The 16,479-nt window shown below is 39.9% G+C and overlaps 1 protein-coding gene across 1 annotated transcript; it reads right to left on the bottom strand.

The window, feature by feature from the left end:
- Window positions 1-2,002: 2,002 nt before the first annotated feature.
- mtpn (myotrophin) lies at window positions 2,003-14,398 on the bottom strand. Its single transcript, XM_032505564.1, has 4 exons — window positions 14,005-14,398; window positions 10,637-10,750; window positions 9,583-9,666; window positions 2,003-3,353 (listed from the first exon to the last, which is right to left on the bottom strand). Exons 1-4 carry the CDS (start codon window positions 14,074-14,076, stop codon window positions 3,267-3,269), a joined length of 357 nt encoding a protein of 118 aa, XP_032361455.1. The 5' UTR covers window positions 14,077-14,398; the 3' UTR covers window positions 2,003-3,266.
- Between the last annotated feature and the right edge of the window lie 2,081 nt (window positions 14,399-16,479).

Raw genomic sequence — 16,479 nt, 5'->3', positions numbered from 1 at the left:
ACGTAGTCTGTGCACCCTGTGAAAAAAGCAATTCATGGACTAAATGAAAATGTATTGCCAATGAATCATTTCGCATTTATCATCAGCCTGAATCAGAGGCTTTCTTCTGCAGGAAGCAAGATTTATTTGATGGCTCGACAAAGACTAAATGTAGCAAGAATGTCACTGTCAACCGAAAGCGGACCTCAGTTTTTCGCTTTGAAAGTAATTTAAATCAGCAGAAATAAGATGGTAAGGATTGGAGGGGGCGTGGAAGCGAGGAGACAAGGCTGTCAAAACGCGGCCGAATCATTTTATCTTGATGTTTTCCCACATTGCAATAATTGATTTGTCTTTGTTCTCAGGCGCGAGTACACAAAAAATGGCAAGTGGCCTAGAGAGGCATGTGTATGTCGGATTAACGAAGCATTGCAGCATCCACCAATTGTCTCACAGACCTTTCACTCTGCGTCTGTCTGAAGCTTCCCTCTGGACATGCTCCTTTTGATACAACCTGATGCAACCCTTCACCTCATGCTACAGCTCAGTTTCATGCTTCTATTGATTTTTCACGTTCCCTTCACCGTGGCAGGTCTATCATTACTAGCTCTTGTTGTGTGGACAAAACCAAATGACTAGTTTTAAATTCTTTTGGAGATCCCAAAGTTTCCAAAGACAAAGGGAAATGTGTATGAAGTGACAAGACATCTTTTATTTTGGATTAAAAGTTTTCAAGTATGATATAGCATCGATGAAGTGCTGGATAATGTAGACGCAAAACGTGTGCTGACATTGAACAGAGAAGAAAATGTTTTTACTAACGTCACTAAAGGGTGTATACAACACATGAGTCGCGGAAGAATAAAATGTTGGAGTTGTCTGCCATGGGTGAAACTTGGATTCACATGCTACTCATCCAAGGTTCATGCAGATATTTGTCTCAGGAAAACAGGAGCATATTTAGGTGATAATGAAACTACAACTCTTGGTCTCAGGACTTTGACCTGATATGACCCTCAACAATGTTGTTTTCTAGAAGGCCTTGCGGGCTGAAGAATACAGCAGACAACAGGTGCTAAATACCCATTTTGCATATGGCACATGATACATAATTTCACAGATTTTTGTTTATCAAAGTAAAGTTTTTGACAATGCAATCCCTCACAATGATTCCAGTTTAAAATTGATGCAGCAGTAACTATTGCAAAGCAAAGCAAGGCAGCTTTCTTTGTACAGCACATTCAGCAACAGGCTAATTCAAAGCGAAATACGTTAAAGTTTAACATAAAACATTAAAGACCAGTTAAAAACAATTAAAAATATAAAAGCAGATAAAATACGAGATGTTAGGCTGCTAGTATGGGACAATGTATAAGCCGTTGCTCTATACATGTAATCCTTGCTGTTCCCAGAACAGGCCGGTCCCACCAGTCTTACTTATTAATTCTCTTTGTATTCTTATATAGATCGTCACACTTGACAATACTTGATATGGTTGCTATAATTTTCTGTGGATGGTGGCACATTTTCTTTATTAGAACTAACTGTTCTTTTATAAAGAAGCTTATTTGAATCCAGACAAATCTAGTGTGAGTCAAAGTTAGTCTGAGAGGTTCATAATGGAACACCTTGAGGCGGTAGATTGGTATGACAACAAAGATTAAAGTGTGCACTTTTTAACATTTGAAATGGAGTCGCAGAAGTTCAAATATGGATTAGATTGCCCGAAGCTATGAGCGTTCCAATGGTCAAATTTGTCAAACAGCATGATCAAAATTACATGTTATTCTTTTTCTGATTCTATGGTACTGGAAAACAGTGGACTGCGTGGCAGTTACCTTTTTACAAGGTGGAAAAGTCTGAGAAAATTAAGGTTTTTTGACTCTATCAGCTGTCAAATTACAGCGGAGTATTTTTTAATAGGATGCAATGTTCTCAGTTTACCACCAGGCAACGTTATGGGTGCCTTCACAACCATACTCACTGAGTCAGTTTTCAAACAAAGTTCAGGTGACATAATTGATTTTATAGATATTTTTATTTCTGTTTTACATACTTTTTGTCACAACAAAGTCAGCAAGAGCATGTTTTGTCCATTACATAGTAGTAATTCATTTGAAAGCAACCAAGAGAGGACCAGCGACCATTTCATAGCATAAAAGCAAAGGCAATTTTGTCATGCAGCAAAACAGGCAGGGCTTCTAACCAATTCCAAGGCAAGGGGAATGCTAACAGCCCCCACCATCCAGTTTCAACTCTAACCCCAATTTACCCATCATTCAGAGCCCCCAGAGCCCATCAATTACAAAATACACAGAAGCTGCAACAAAAAACATTTTCGCTCTCACTCTAGGGATGACAAAAAAAAAAAAAACATATCTAGAATTGCTTATTCTATTATGTGCTGTTAACATTGTTTTGAAAAGGGATTCAGTAACCAATTTTAAAATTGCAACATTCAAGTCTTTCTAGTTAACCAGCATGATGATTGGTCAAAGAATACAGAATATCATTAATGCATGACCAACGTAAAATTTGTCAAAAACACAGTTTGATATGTAAGTGATATGCTGAGTAGAAAAGGAAAATTCAACCCCTGGACCTCTCTCAACCAACACTTCCAAAATGAAAAAAAAAAAAGATTTGATTGGAGGGACTGGTCTGGTCTATTAAAAAAGAAATCAAGTTAGAGGACGAGGTCACACATTAAAAGATTAATATAATGCAATTCTACAACCTTTCTTTTGAAATCTATCAAGTACAGTAGAGTGCAGTTACTGTTCATTTCATGGGATTAAGCCCTGGCCATACAATACTTGTATTGAAGTTGTAAAAAATTGTTAACATACTATTGATCTATTACCATTTGATTTGCAAGAGAGAACTGCAAATGAGAGATGTGTATTTAAGTGCTAAGCTTTGCGTTTACATTACAGAGTGTGATTTCTAGTGTGAGCAGAGTTCTAGGATCCACGTGTGAGAGGGCTCCCCCAGTGTTTGGTCCCTAAGGGAGAAATAATTGATAAGTCCTTCTGTTAAATGGCTACAAACAGAGGCCAAAACAAGAGAAAATTCTATCCCAAAAACTTGGGGTGGGGGAAAAAATAATAAGGTTAAGGAAAATCACCAGACGGACACAATGACCCTCCAACAAACAGACAAAAGCAGTGGTAAGACAAAGGTTGATCAGGGTAAAAGAGGCGAGTCCATCTTCTGTCAGGGGACCACTGCATCCATCTGTCTGTCCATTCACCCACCTGCCCAGCCACCTCCAACACTGTGCTGTCTCACTTGAGCAGAGCCTTTATGGCATCGTCCTCGGCCGCGTCAAAGGCACTGATGCCGTCCGGTCCTTTTCGGTCTTTGTCAGCTCCCTGTGGAGCAGAGGGGACATGAATATTAAATATGCTCAGTAGGTGCATCAAGTCTTCCTCACAGTGTGATGCCAACACCGCTTCACTGAGTCAGGGTTAAGGTGATGAGCAGTGACTTCAATCTATAGCCGCTTGTCGCCATATCTAACTCAGGGCAAGGAGGGCCGAACCGACATTTCAGACGACAGAGGTTACAGCAGTGGTAAATATTATGGATATGGAAGAAACCAAGTTACAATGACCTAAGTACCTACGCCATGTTTAACTTTGTTTGAGTTGCAAAGATTTCAACTTCTAATAGACGTACTGTAGCTGATGGTATTTTATATTTGAATACAAATAAACACCAGAACACATTTTCAGAAAGACCGATACCCTCCGTAAGAGATAGAGTTCAGATAAGTATTCAGTGGAACAGAGGCCAGCATGAGGTTGACAGTCAGGATTTAGGTTCTCTATGGCTCAGAAACATTTGGCAGGGTTTGGAAGTAACCAGGGCAACCAGATTGAGTCAATTGGCAACCCTGTCATGGCCTCTGGTTGCCCCCCTTTGGCAACCACTTGCTCAATATTTGTTTTTTATACTGTATATGAAAAAAAAAAGTCAATGTTTGATTTGGTTTCTTCCGTAAAGACTACGTTTGTGCGCCAAACAATATTTCCGCTGATGTGCAAACACTTTCCACACAGGCGTGTAGGCACCATGTTGGAATGGTGAAACCAATGAAATTGTTTGACTGTGGAGTAAATAAAACAACAACTCGTCAACATCACAAAATAAGTCACACAGGTGACAAAAAAATAGAGAAGCAGACATGTTGTAAAAGCTTGGGAGGCAAGGAATCCTGGCATCCAATTATATTGCAAATTATATTGTAACAATTCCAAATTTTGCTGTACAATTAATTGTCTCAGAAATTACAATTTTTATTTATTCCTTACTTTTTTAAACAAATTAAAGTTGAAATGTCAAAGTTGTCAATTTCGGCAACCTTGAGCTGATGCCTGGTTGCCAAGACTGGCATGGCAGTTAGCGTTGAGCCGTGTTTTGGACCCGGTCAATACACAGGTAAGGTTCCTGAGCATCTGTCACTTTTATTTTCGTCTCGGTCAGTCACTTAGCACTGGCCAGTTAAACAGGCAGCACATGCATCATAAAGGACTGAATGTGAAAGAGATGTAAGTGGACCACTGACATTACCACGGACAAAAAAAAGAAATGTAAAAGAAAGAGAATGAGACAAGCAATGTGTTGAATGCAAATATAGTGCCCAAAGATTTAATGGGTAACAGAGGAGTATGTAGTGAAGAGACGTCCTTTTGTGTGCCTCTTAGTAAAGGGTTTACAGAGTCACAACAGAGGGAGTCTATTGTTGTGTGGAGTTGAAGGGCATCAAAAACAATGGGACACAGTTCAAGTGCTCGGCATTGTGAGAGGATGGCTGTCTGGGTGCAAATTCCATGCCACAGGAGCAACAGAGTGCATCCCGAGCAAGGGAGATTTACCAGGGCTAAGGGGTAACCTGTCCGCGCTGCATGCCTAATTGGTAGGGAGACGAAAGACTAAGTAAGAGACGGTTTTGACAATTCAGAACATGCTTCACAATTCTCAGAAATGTGAACCTGCCAACACTTATTATGTTAAAGCCCTGTTGTGTAATGTGGCTCTCTTTTAGAGACCCTCGTCTGTAAGCTAAATATGAAGCTATAGCCGTCCAACAACTAGCACAGAGACTGGAAACAGAGAAACAGTTGGCCTGCCAAAAGGTAATGAAATCTGACTAAAGCTCATGAATTAACACAACTCTTTGGTTTAATCCATAAAAAAACAATATCCAAAACCTACAAATTGCCTCTTTTTAAAAAAAAAAAAAAGAAAAAAAAAAGGGGGGGGGGTTACTGTATGTACAGGCTATGTCTTGGTCAAGGACCTTTGACTTCTTGGAGTCTCATCGTAACTGATTCAAATGATCATAACTGTTCTCAAAACATGTTGCGGTGCAGGAGGGATTTAAATCCAGAAAACATGACAGTGTGAAAGAGGAGGTTTACTTAACATGTTTTTTTTTTCTGTACAGCACTTAAAATTTCAAAAAGGAAGTGAAATGATCGTCCTCGTCTTATCTCATCTGCAAATACACAGAGGGTTCCTTCAGTGTAATTTATCTGGTCTGAGACAGGACAGATTCCTGGGGGGTCCTGATATGCAGTGTTGTTTCATCCATATATATAATAAAAAAAAATGCTGAAGCGTATGTATAGTGATAAAGCAGTTGTTACTTTTACAATCGTGCTGAATGATTCATATCAGGGACCTTGTAGTCTGGATCAACGACGTTCATTTCCAGGAAAATCGCCGGAATATCCTACGCTGCCGGATGTTCCGGCGAATGTCCCTCACCAAATGTCCCTCCCTCAGCCATTCTTAAAATCTGTTCGCTACAGAAAATATAACCAGAAACTCCGAGCTAGCAATGTACATGTTTAAAATGGCGAGTTTTAAAGAAAATTTGGATTGTGCAAGAAGGCAGGCCTGCTTGGTTCTTTTGGGGAACGATTCTAAAGATTTACGAAGGATGGGTTTTTGGCATTAACTATCTAGTCTATATCCTTTGCGTTCCACTTCTGGGATTGCGTCGGTGCTACAGAAAATTCCGCCAGATGCATATATTTCCTATTTCCATCCGCTTTCTTTGTCTTGAAATTTTGTCTTGAGGATTATTGTTCACTGCTCCTCATATCTCTGCATGGTCAATTGAGAGAGCTAGCTATACTATTTGAGTTTTCTCTTGCACAACTATTTTGCAGTGGCTCTGTGTGGAGTTTAGCACCGCCCATGATGATTCTGATTGGTTTAAAGAAATGCCATTAAACCAGAAGATATTTCCCTCCCATCCCTGAATGCTATGTGGAGTGGCCAGACCCTCCTTCAGGACATTTTGGAGAACTTGGTGCATTTGTGCTTGAAAAATTAGTTTGATTAACTGATTTCAAATTAATTTTCGGTCAATTGACTAATCATTGCAGCTCTACTAGGGATACACATTGAACAGCCAGAATGAAATCAAATAGTTCTACTAGTTTTTGTGTTTATAGGGCATGTAGTATGTGCATCCCTCTCAACAAAAAAAGTCAAGTCAATCAAGCTGGCCATGGCCCATTGGAGGACGTTTTACTTTTACTGGCCAATCCTACTTTTTAAAGGACACACACACACAATAGAAATGACACCCTATAGAGTCAGCTGAGGCAACAACAGGAACTGACTTTACAAAATAATACTGTATTTCTTCCTAGTCAATGGTCAGGTTCCTCATAGAAGAAAATGATGCAAGCATATTCTTGTGTGCATTCCTGTGTGTGCCCTTTCATTGTTGAGTTATAATTAACTGGCTGGCCTCTGCAGGCTGCAGTCTGTACTCTTGACAAGGATCTTACAGCTGGGTCACCTATTGGGGTTAAAATGGCCTTTCATAATTCATTGCCAACAACAGCACAGCACGCAGTCAGGGGGGCAGGGGTCAGCTACCATGATGCACCAGGGAGCCATGCCATTATGTCTGCAAACACAAGACTGGCAGTTGAATAGTCACAATTCATTATTGTCAGGAAATTCCTTTTATCCACTGCACTATGGGAGTTGTGGTAATACAGGTGTTGCCAGACTGAGTGGATGTGCAGCAGCGTGGTCAATAAAGCGGCTGTGGGATATATTTATCTAATGTTAAGAGTTTTCAGAGCTGCCAGGGATAGATGTATTGAGATCTGGTCCCAGTGGCAACTGCTGACCTTTTGGCTCCATTTGTGTGTTAATCCTTGTTGGTGCTTAGTAGAGATGAATACGAAGCCATGAGAAGAGCAAACCCGTGGGTTTGCACATATCTTCGCCTTCCACTGTAATCCCTGTTCAGATGAGCTATGGCTGCCTGTCTTATATGTCTCATATGATACCACAGACAAAGGCTTTTCTTTAAAAAAGGTTCACCCAAGGGACTTTAATTTACAATGCAGAGGTGGTAATTGAATAGCTGCCCATTTCAGATCTAGAAGAGCTTTTGGCTTTCTCAAGGATGTACTGCCGCTACGGATATGACACTGATAGCAGGCTAAATAAAAGGGAAATCAAATGACTAATGAAGACTTTTTATGAATTTTTAACAGTATGGTGGTTTTAATTCCAAGTTTTATAACTGATGTGGAGGTGACATGTGACAATGTGGTCTTGTTATTTAATTTACGGAATCATGTCCAATGTCACGTTAATCTTGTGTTGTTGAGGACAATTTTATAGTAACGTGACGCATGTTTTGTGGTCACAGCACTACTAGAGTATCACTAAATGCCAAAAATCTGCGTAGGGAGGTTGGTTGCTGTGGAGAATGGGTGAAAAAACACAAGACCTTTACCCCGGAGACCGGAGATTGTGTCCCGGCGTGTGGTGTATCCTTTCACCGTCCGTTCGGTGTGTGGCGTATCGTTTCCATGTTCTTCTTTTCCAAAATTGATGCTTTCCATCACGTAGTGACCAGCAAAAATACATTACGTTCTCAGGAACACGAAAAAAACAAGAAAAACATGTCTGTTCGCACAAATTAATAGATTAAAAATAACGTGACAATGTCAAAAACTGCTGTGAGACTGTGTTGGATACGGACATAAAATAAGTCATCTAGCAGACAGCTTGGAACTGTACTTCCTCCTCTTTCTTAGAAGACCAAAGAAAATTTCAGCATTACCAAAATAAGACAACTAAGAAATCTTTCTACTATCTTGTTGAGCACGTGATGCTATACTTTTATGGGAAAGAACTTATTGAGTAGTAAACTGAAATTTTCTTCCTGTTGGCAATGGCCAGTTGTTTCAATTTATCTTTGAGCCAATAGCACTGACGGTCAGCTTACAGCAGTAGCCAGCTGCTGGCCAATTGCTTGCAAGACTTTGCGGTCTTGTTGATGCGAGGGCCGGGGACGTGCGGCTGCGTTGATGAAAATGGCGGATAAGGAATAAATAGCAGTTGAATACCACGTCAGTGTGTCTCTAGCTGAACATCAGTGTTTCCCATAAATGGATTACTGTTTCCTCTTTTCAAACGTCTGCTTCACCTTGCAGTTAAAACCGAGAACTGATTGAAAAGTCCACCTTATTGGTGCATATACGAATGTATGTAGTGCAAAAATGACTTTCCTAATCAGTGCGACTTACCGTGTTAATGGCCCCTCCCATTTTCCCATTACTTTTGTTGAGCCAAGATGATGCCACCATGAAACAACTCTGTAGAGGAGCTTTCATTTACCCTGCCTCATTTAGCCTGGCTGGAACACACAGCTGCTCAGTGTATCTATTGCTCCTTTTTGCAGACACATATTGGTTTGCAGCAGACTTTGACTGTAAACGTATGCGAGCCGTCTACATGGCGTCATGCAGTGCAGTGGTAGGCTCCTCTCTCCTAGTGGTGCTGATCTTGTGCCATTAACTTTACATTCAAGCAATAGACTAAAATAGACCCTACATTTTGGTTACTAATGTGGAACCTCAAATATTTCATTATTTTTAAAGCTCCTCCATGCCTATTGTTAAGCTCACGTTCATTGCATCATTGGCTCGCAGCTACAAGATGTGACCAATAAGCTTGACTACCACTTAAAGTGTTTTGGGTGACATGGGGCATGCTACAGATATAAAAAATAATAATATTAAATCAGGGAGATGTCAGCTATACCCACCGGTTTTATTCTAATGAAACAGGAGTGTTCAATGACAAAAGGGTACCAGAGACAAAGAACTGAAGGAGGTCTTGAAAGACAAGTAGCTATTGTTATCCAGAGGGACCTCAATCCAACTGCAGTCTGGCTCATTTATGCATTGGTAAAACGGAACTTTATGTTCACATGCATCTATCTGACTGAGGTAGCATTTAAGATAGTTCCAGAGCTAAACACCTGAGCCAGGCTGAGGCTAAAGGATGGGGCAGAGCAAAGGGCATGTGTACCTATGAATGAAACCGCTTGAAAACAGACACAAAACAAATGAACAGCAGCAATACTGCGTCATGCTCTATGAACATTCCAGCACAACCTCCACAGGACTGTGTTAAAGGGCCTTTTGTCCAATGAGTTACCTCATCAGCACTCAATGCGCACGTGGACCCTCGGACACATTGACATGCACTCAGGGGTGAAGGATGTGTGCAGATGCATGAATAAGTGCATGCTCAAATAAAAGTACCAACCTTTTCTAGCAGGACCTTGACACAGGAGGTGTGACCCTCAAAACAGGCAGAGATCAGCGGAGTGAGCCCGTGTTTGTCTGGAGCCTGTGTGGGGAGCAGGTGGGAAAGGCGCGAGTGAGAGACAGAAAAAGATGTTTTGGGAAATGTACGAGCAGATCATAGGCACAATACCAATCCTCATACACAAGGGGCACATCCCTCTTTTTCTCAAATATAAATAAATAAAACACCTGTGAGAGGTTTACATAGCTTTACCCCTTAGCATATCTGGAAATTAAAAGAAAGCACACTGCACTTCAACAATACATTTACCTCCCATGTTTCAGAAACTTAGCTGGTTATCTAGATATGTAAGGAAATGCGCAAACATTTTTGAAGTTGGAAGGAAAGACTATATTGGTACGACTTTAAATCCTTGTGTAAATCTGAACTACGGGATGCTATGATGTTGAACTGCTGTATCCAATCTCAGGCAAGGGGTGGGATGCATTTAACTAATGTGATTGCCATGAAGAGCAGGAAGAAATTCACTCTAGAAACTCTACAGAACACTTCTGATCTACAAACAACAGACAACCATCTAGGTATTGTAGTTGATTCATGCTGCTTTGCACGACCAATTCTACTAGTTACTGAACAGGCATATGAAACCTTCAGAAAAAGCTGGAAATTACACAAGCACTGTATCCAAATCCAAGATGTCAATACTGTGACAGGTAAGTGCCCTTTTAGTGGATACAGCTCAATCTACTACAACAACACTAGAACAGACTATCTAGGCTCAGGGGGGCTATCAGACTAAATGTGAGGTCTGGCAAGGCGAGACAATATTGAATGAGAGAATGGCTGAAATAGCATATGATGAACTGGTTTTAACAGCCAGACTACTTTAAGCGTATTGTCAAACTGTTTGATTTGAACTCCTTATTTTGTTTGAACGAGTCTATAAAGTAAAAGGTATGGACGCTGTTATTTTATGTGGTCCTTGCAACCCTGGACAGTACAGAAATGAAATCCAAAATAACGTGATGGGAGCTGGTTTTTGTGCTCTTACATTAATATCTGCTCCCTTAGAAATTAGGTACTCCACCACATCTGTCTGACCAAAGTCTGCAGCATAGTGCAGAGGCTTTCTCCCACCTTCCAAGGTCCGGTTTACATCTTCAGCCTGGAAAAGAGGGAAAAAAAACAACACTCTTTAACAGGGCTGGGATAAAAAAAACGATTTTCAGATTCAATTGAATTTATTATTGATCTCTGTATTAACTAGAACTAGTCATTCAAATCTCACTGACAGTTGAGTTAAACTTTACTGTGTTGTCTACTGTAGTGCGTTCACGTTAAATAAAAAGTACATTCATGCAACTATCTTGGGGTCAATTATGTAAACATTTAATTTTTAATAATGCACCAGGTTAGAGGGAACCTTCAATTGTAGAATGTCTTTTTTGTATTAAGGCAAAATTGGTTTTGCAAAATGAAATATCCCTAATTGCATTATTACTGAATCGGAAATGAAATCAGAACCTTGTGAAACGGAATCAAATTAACTCAGGAAATCAATGACGATACCCAGCCCTAGTCACAAGCTACCAAAATGAATTAAAAAAAAAAAAAAGGTAGATCTGAGGACCGCTTTTCCTTGAAACGGATACACTCCCTGTTGCTAAAAGCTCACACTGAAATTCAGGGACCAGCAATGGCATGTACCATCCTCTACCTTTCACGTTCCTGCTGTAGACTTCAGACTGTCAGCCTTGGAGCCAAGAGAAAAGAGACACTCACCAGTCTCCCTTATTCCCTTAACACTAACCACACACACAGCTTAGTGTTCCAGGTGGCCTTCCAGATATCAGTCACAGCTGTGGCTGTCAGTTCCAAATTTTCTCAAAACTTTAAATGACAAACTAATTGTTTGAATAATAAAGATAGAGGCAAGTTGGGGAAAATGCATTAATTAGCTTAGAAATGGGCCTCCATAACAGAATATAGAAGTAGAATTAGCTAGCCTATTTATATAGAGGAATATCTTGTTGCACAAGTCCCTCATATGAATACCTGATCTAGGGATGAAAGAGCTAGCTTGGTATTGGATTCACCTGGAGCAACAAAGAGTTAATATATAAGGCTAAGATGCCAATCAAAAGTAGGGAATAGGAAAATAGCACAAGTGGAATATGCTGTTTTATTACATTGGAAACAGATAAGATACGGAAGGCTCTGCAGTCGCTTAATCACGACTTTATGACAGGTTATAAAATGCTGAAGGAGCGGCGGCAACAATTTTCTAATGGCAGCGCGCTGCTGCTAAATGTATAGAGGGTTTTCACAACAAGTTATCAGACCGGAGGTCGCATTTTGGAGATACTCCGCATCACAACAAAACACAGGAACTGACGTAGATCCTGAGCGATATCAAGGAAAATGGTTATTATTGCTGTGTTTTAGGTTGTACCAATAGGTCAGACCGAGAAAAAAACATTTGGAATATTATCGTCTTCCAAAAATTATTCAAAACCAGGGAGAGGAATGCAAGAAGTTATCAGAGGAAAGGAGACGCTTGTGGTTGGCAAAGCTCAAACTCACCCAGATAGTGTAGATAGCAAACTGGGGCTCTTTGAAATAAAGAAATAAAATAAAAAACGATTGAGAGTCACTTGGCTACACCTTGAGTATCGCAATGATGTCATACAGTTAAGGTTAGGTTGATTAAAGAAGTTATTGCATTATTTAATTTGGCCTTCACAACACAACAGTTGTTAATGTCTTGGTACTGCATCTCCCTCACTCATCCACACACACACACCATCTGGTTACAGGCCTCCAAACCTTTGTAGGATTTAAGGTCTGCAGCTGTGTATGGGCTCGGAGAGAAAACCAGGTAGTTGACTATATCGGGATATGCAACTGAAGGAAGAATCACAGAGTCGTCATGGATGTAAGCGGGAGCCAATTCGTAGGGCTCTGCACTGCCAATAAACTAATTTCTCAAATATTGCGCCTTTTCTTGTTGTCCAAGACCTTCCCTATATGGCTTTGCATTTTGGATGCTTTTCGGTTGTTTAGATATGGCTACATTCACTTAAAGTATCTAAAGTGCACAATACTCCACTGTATTCCATTCAGTTGTTAACACCGAGTATCTCCAATATGGCCTCGCATCCGGGTTACTGCCCAGAACATGACGTCGGTAAAATCTCTCTATATGGAAAAAACAATGTAGTTGTTTAAATTAACTTTAAACCAATATCAAGTCAACGTTCACAATAACTTAATGTAGGACTGTTGGTAAAAGCAAACATCACCTCCTCCAGCAGAAACAAGCTATTAATCTACAAAAGCAAGGGATACTTTAAACTCTGTGGTAAAAATCCAAGCCTCCTTGGCTACAGCCAAAACCCCCACCCTCCAATTTTCAAATCGTTTTTCAGCCGAGGACCATTTACAAGATAGAATATATGATTTGAGCCTTTTTTTTAACACTTCCATAGTTTTATTTATGTCAAAGAACACAAGTTAAATGGATATAGAAATACATATAGAAATATATTAGACTTGTTTTAAAGATATTTGCATTCTAATGGTTATCAATTTGTCAGATTAGAAGGTAATCTGAATTATTATCGCTGAATTAGAAGCTTTTTGGAAATAAAAAAAAAGAAGTCATTAGATACTGCTGGAACACGGGCCCGTGTGGTGGTTAGCTCGCTAAGCAATGACCTACATTTATCTCACATTAACAGATCCCCATTCTACCGACTATAATGAACGTTGTCCAAAAACTCATGTGTTGTCAACAACTATTGTAGTCACCGCTGCTGAAATTACAATCGACATAACGATAGCAGTCAGCTGTCTATCTACAATGTGTAACGTTACCACGTACCAGCTGATGCTGTTCTCAGTTAGCTAGCTTACCAACAGGTTGCCCTAAGCGGAAAGTGCCACCGGTAATGTTTGCTAGTCGAACTAATCACTAAAACCCTCCAAGTAACGTTACAATGTTAATGACTAACGTTATACGATTGGAGATTATTAGCAAAACACCGACCAATTGCCAATTCTCCAGGTAAGAGTAGCTAGCACTGTGGTTCGCTAACGTTAAGCTAACTTGGCGTTCAGATGTGTATGTTAGGTCTACGCTAACGTGTTACGCCAGCCTTAAAATGTTTCAAAACCAATTTAAGCTTAATTGAAGCGCCATAAACTAACTAACGTTACACATAACGGTACGGATACAACACGCCCCGGTAGCGTGCCAATATTAGTGAACCTAACTTAGCATTGCCCAACTCCAGCTACCTTAAACTAGCCAGCTAGCCAGCCTGCTTGCTGATGTTAGTTACCTTAGCTAAGCACCCACTTGTCAGAAAACAGTTGCCCACAACTCGTAGTAAAACAGTAAGATCACCGTTATCTCACCGTTACAAGTTTGGCTTCCACCTCATCGAGGTCACCGGTCTTCAATGCCCACATCAATTCTTTATCTCCCATCTTCCTGTGTTTGCTCCGGTGTTGATCCTTCCCTTTTATGCTGCAGGGCAGTTGTCAAGTTAAATGCAAGCTAGTGCGTTAAAGTTAGCTCGCTAGCTATAGCTTGAAAACTCCTCCTGTCGTCGTGGTGAGTAAAGTTACAGAACTCTACTGAATAAAATGTCGTTTTAATACTTAAGAAAGCGATTTTTGTTGGATTTGGCGTGACCCGCCAAGGAATGGCAGGTAAATATGGGCTCAAAAGAAGTTGTGAAAAGCAAAGTAGCTGAGAGGGATCCGCCTTTCAGCAAGCTAGAAGTGCTTCCGGTTCCGTTACCCGGAAGTTATGTTGCATTTAAGGTGCTAATGTTGAAAGGATTTATTTCCAATGCACACATACATCAATAAACGAATATACGTTTTCACAAATTCTTGTAACAAAGCACATGCTAGCTGTATATTTCTTGCGTACACTTGATGACATTTTATTACTATTATTTATATTCTTAAAAAAACACATGCAGATAACGATTGGTGCTTCCGCTTTACTGTGGAAGTATAAAAACGGAAATTCCTAATCTAATGGGCCATGACTGCTTTTTGTGCACACTATAGATGTATTAAGAGAACTGGTGCACACCCAGAGAGACAGTACGCTACAAACTATTTTTTTTTTTTAATTTTCCTGTTATTTTTGGTTTAATGTCCATGAGCATAACCATGAAATAAACCAACCAATTAAATAAATACCATAAAATTATAAACAAAATAAGTCACTTTATATAAAGATGATTTTTTATTATGCAGTTTTTTTTATTAGCAGTTTTTTTTTGTGTATAGTTGCAAAAGACAAATGCAAACTATATTGACCAAGTGACTTTACATGCCATGTCATGTCATATGACTCAAGACTCACTCAAGACTGAAGAATAACTTTTATTTTAATTTTATAATAAATATATTTTTATTTATTTATTAGATTACAGCTAGATATTTTATTATACAGTTGTATTGCTGTCATGTCAATCTAAAACCATGCAACTTAAATGTTAAATGAGCAACAACAAAAAAAACTGTGGGAATTGTTAAATCCACTTAATTTGATTTGATTGTTGGGGTTGCAGGTTGGCTTTTTATTAGTCACGCATTGTCGGACCTTCCACAGCACTGTGAAGGAGGGTCTGGCTAGTCCACAGAGCCTTCAGAGATGAAAACATGCTCTCGTTTATTGGCTTTTTTTTTTTTTTAAACCAATCACAAAAGTAACATCATGGGTGGCGCTAAGACGGAGCCATGGTGCCGCTGTAAAATAACCTCAGGAAGGAACTTGTTTTTGTAGAACATGTATGTTCAAAAGTTGTGTTAGTCATGCAACATAAAACATTAGACAGATATAGATACAGATAACATTGGACAGATAGTCTAGATAGCGGTCTGGATTTACCCTGCAGAGATCTGAGGAGCAGGTAACCATAAGTCCTCATGAATTGACTGGAGTTTAGAATTCCAACACAAAGAAAGTTGACAACAAGAGGCAGAATTTCTGACGCAACGGAGGAATCCCAGAAGTGGAACATCATGAATTTAGACTAGCTTTTCATGAAATCTTTTTATCAATTGACCTGTGACAACTGGACATACATAATGCTTAAACAGTCTACTGAGTCTCTTCATCTCCTCAAGCTGAACCTGCTCTCTGACCTCCCGGCAGAGATCAATGAAGTGCCTATGTACATGTATATACTGTATGTCTGAGAGAGTGCTCCTTATGACTGATGATGTTTTAGCTGACGGCCTTGTACATCATTATTTTCAATGCAATCTTTCAAGGCCATCTCGATTGTCATTCACCATTTGAATAACTGCTCAATCAGTCCCGGATGAATAGAGGATCAGGTGCAAAAAGACAACATGGCAAGAGAAGGAGGAAGAAAAATTACTATTTTACCTTTATATGTAAAGGATCAAGGGCAGATAAACAAGTTCAAAGCGATACAACTGCCTTTTAACCATATTTTTGCCACTAGAGCCTCCTACATCTGCGCCCTCCCTTCATTTCCTGTCCCCCCTCCCAACTGTACACATCCTCTCTGCAGCCTCTCCTTGTTAAATGTAGGCGATAATGACAAAAATGTTGTCACACTAATCATGACGTGAAATCAGCAGCCCCTTCGAAAAACCAATCTGTCCAGAGGATAAAGCGGACAATAAAAGACACCGTTGTGAAAAAAATTCAATATGGCAGTATGATGAAAATAAAAATGCCACTAATGAAATGCAACCACTCTCCAATCCTACTCCTCATATAGCTCTCCTTTACAACATCCCTCCTCCTCGCGCACACATGCGCACGCACGCACATACGCAAGCAGGCACACACACACACACACACACACACACACACACACACACACACACACACAC

Source organism: Etheostoma spectabile, chromosome 23 (genome assembly GCF_008692095.1).
Source record: "Etheostoma spectabile isolate EspeVRDwgs_2016 chromosome 23, UIUC_Espe_1.0, whole genome shotgun sequence".
Lineage (NCBI taxonomy): Eukaryota > Metazoa > Chordata > Actinopteri > Perciformes > Percidae > Etheostoma > Etheostoma spectabile.
Note: the sequence above shows the minus strand (reverse complement) of the source record. Positions and strands in the feature narration are given on the sequence as shown.

Excerpts from the sequence above, each read along its gene's own strand:
- mtpn (XM_032505564.1), bottom strand. The coding sequence starts at position 14,076 with ATGGGAGATAAAGAATTGATGTGGGCATTGAAGACCGGTGACCTCGAT. Across the intron at positions 9,667-10,636 it reads CTAAGGGAGCAGATATTAAT|GCTCCAGACAAACACGGGCT; the intron begins GTAAGAGCACAA and ends CTCCCCACACAG. Across the intron at positions 3,354-9,582 it reads TCAAGGTCCTGCTAGAAAAG|GGAGCTGACAAAGACCGAAA; the intron begins GTTGGTACTTTT and ends TCTGCTCCACAG.